This window comes from Aplysia californica, unplaced genomic scaffold (assembly GCF_000002075.1).
Source record: "Aplysia californica isolate F4 #8 unplaced genomic scaffold, AplCal3.0 scaffold00095, whole genome shotgun sequence".
Taxonomy (NCBI): Eukaryota; Metazoa; Mollusca; class Gastropoda; order Aplysiida; family Aplysiidae; genus Aplysia; species Aplysia californica.
In genome coordinates this window covers 980,491-982,675 of record NW_004797365.1, presented here as the reverse complement: position 1 = coordinate 982,675, position 2,185 = coordinate 980,491, and the positions used below count along the sequence as shown (strand labels likewise).

At 46.0% G+C, this 2,185-nt stretch overlaps 2 protein-coding genes across 2 annotated transcripts in view; both read right to left on the bottom strand.

The window, feature by feature from the left end:
- Positions 1-99: 99 nt before the first annotated feature.
- Positions 100-1,195, bottom strand: LOC101856088 (kelch-like protein 38; the record flags this gene model as incomplete). The annotated part of the gene is made up of 1 exon (XM_013080670.2): positions 100-1,195. A coding segment is annotated over one exon (1,023 nt), but the record flags the coding sequence as incomplete, so codon positions are not given.
- A 427-nt stretch (positions 1,196-1,622) lies between these two features.
- Positions 1,623-2,185, bottom strand: part of LOC118477433 (kelch-like protein 25) — a 1,730-nt gene continuing 1,167 nt past the window's right edge. The window contains exon 2 of the mRNA XM_035968897.1: positions 1,623-1,649. Within this exon, the coding sequence (XP_035824790.1) occupies positions 1,623-1,649 (27 nt within the window). The remainder of the gene's footprint in view (positions 1,650-2,185) is intronic.

Here is a 2,185-nt window from a genome sequence, read left to right as displayed (position 1 = left end):
ACACACACACACACACACACACACACACACACACACATACATACACACATCAAAAACACACAAACGGTACACTCTGTGATAACCCCTTGCAAATATCGATTCTGTATGGACCTCCAGGTAATTCTATCTCACTTGTAATGGTTCAAATAAATCGTTCAAATAATGCAAGCTTTCAATCAAACGCCATTTTCACCATAAGTCCTCTGCTAAGTGTCAAGGCCACACACCCAAATCCGTACATAGGCAAAGGTAGCTTTTCCGGCATGTTGACAAGTGCTTGATTACTAAGGTCCACCATCATCATGTCATCGTAAGCTTCGTGGTTAAACTTGCCTCCAGCGACAAAGAGCCGTCCTCGATGTACCGTGGCCCCATACATAGCCCGTTTGAACCCTGGCAACGCACTGCATGTCTGGAATCTCCAACAGTCAGTAGTCTTCAAAATATTCCCCGTAGGGCAGACGATGTAAATCAAGCCGTCGCATTCCACAGCCTGGGTCAAGGCCACCGGAAACGGAAGTTGGCTGGTGACCCTCGCTAACCCTGTCTTCATGTCATAGGTCTGCACAGAAGTCGTGGGGGAGTCCCGAGAATGGTAGCCACCAAAAGTGACGATTTTCGTCCCCGTAACAACCGCCGAATGCCCCCAAACACTTTCTGGCAAGGTCGCTGTGAAGCCCCATCTGTTTCGTTTGATATCGTAACGTTCCACCATGGCCGTGATGCGTTTGGAGCCGTCTACGGCTTGATCCATCATCCCGCCAAGGACATACACGAAGTTGCCATGGGAAACGATTGCGTGACCCCGTCGTCCTATCGTCATGGGCGCCAGCACCCGCCACACATTATGCGCGGATACGTAGCGAACTAAAGCCTGCCGGGATTCCCCGAGCCCGCAGACGAGAATGTCGTTACCATGGCGACAGCACGCCACGCCCGAGTCGCAGCCCATTGGAAGGGGTGCCATTGGGTAGAAACGACGGAACTCCAAATTGAATGCTAGAACTTGCTGCTTGCATTTGAACTTTGCGTCCTCGTTGACGATGCCTCCTAAGAACATAATTACTTCATCTCTCATGGCGCTGGCTTTGGCTTCCAAACTCTTGGCGATGCTTTCCTCCAGGGAAATTTGATGGGCCTTTTTCACCCTGCGGAGAAGTCTCTGACACACCACATCCTCCTGTGAAGGTATAATTAATTATTGGTACTGATATTTTAAAAGGAGAAAATACATTTAAATTGTCTGCACCAGAAGGTGGGAAAAGACGAGACTATGATGAGAAGGCTTGATATAATATCATCATAATGTTGATAAGGAAAACGAAAGCAGTATGTGTGTGACTTCTTCAACGGTTTGGGAGGGGGTGATGAGGGGGTGAGTACGTGGCAGTGATGAGAAGACCTGGCCTGAACAGAACAGTTTCAATTTGCTTATTGTCCTTGACATCCTCTTTTTAATTGAGGTGTTTTACACCCCCTTAGACACACTTTACTTCATTTAGGTGGCAGGCCAACCCGGGCTCAAGGGGACACAACGAAAGACCAAGACACTCGATAAAAATGTCTCCCGACTCGGGAATCGAACTCAGGTATCCTGTGTGCGACAGCGAAGCGCCAAACTACTACACCACAGACGCTGGTGATTTCCTCTTTGAATAGACAAAAAGGCGGGGTTGACATAATAATACTATAATAACGAAGTATTGGTTATAGCGGCTCTGATAACATCAAATCAACAGCTGGCAGCACTAGATGGTGTGGAACAAGTTATCAAAGCCCAAGAATGAGTTATGATGTAGCTTCATTTTTCCATGAATTTAAGAACGCCCTCTTAAATTGCCAGGAAAGAGACTTGAAAAGTACTTCAGGTTTATACAAAATATGAAAACTGCAAAAGCGTGATGTGTGGAAGTTTTGAGAAGTACATGTACTGAATAACTGGGCATCTCTGATCTCTTCAAGACATCTGTATTAATCGTCTCTCCGTGTCATTCCAGGAATTTCATTTAGACGACAACAGCAGTTTAAATTTCAAATGGTGGTTCTGACACTTACGAAGCTGTTTCCAGTTTCTTGCTACTGAAGTTGGAAAGACACAAAACGAAGAGACGGCGAGAAAGAAAGAAAGAGAGAGTAGTAGTAGTAGTAGTAGTAGTAGTAGTAGTAGTAGTAGTAGTAGTAGTAG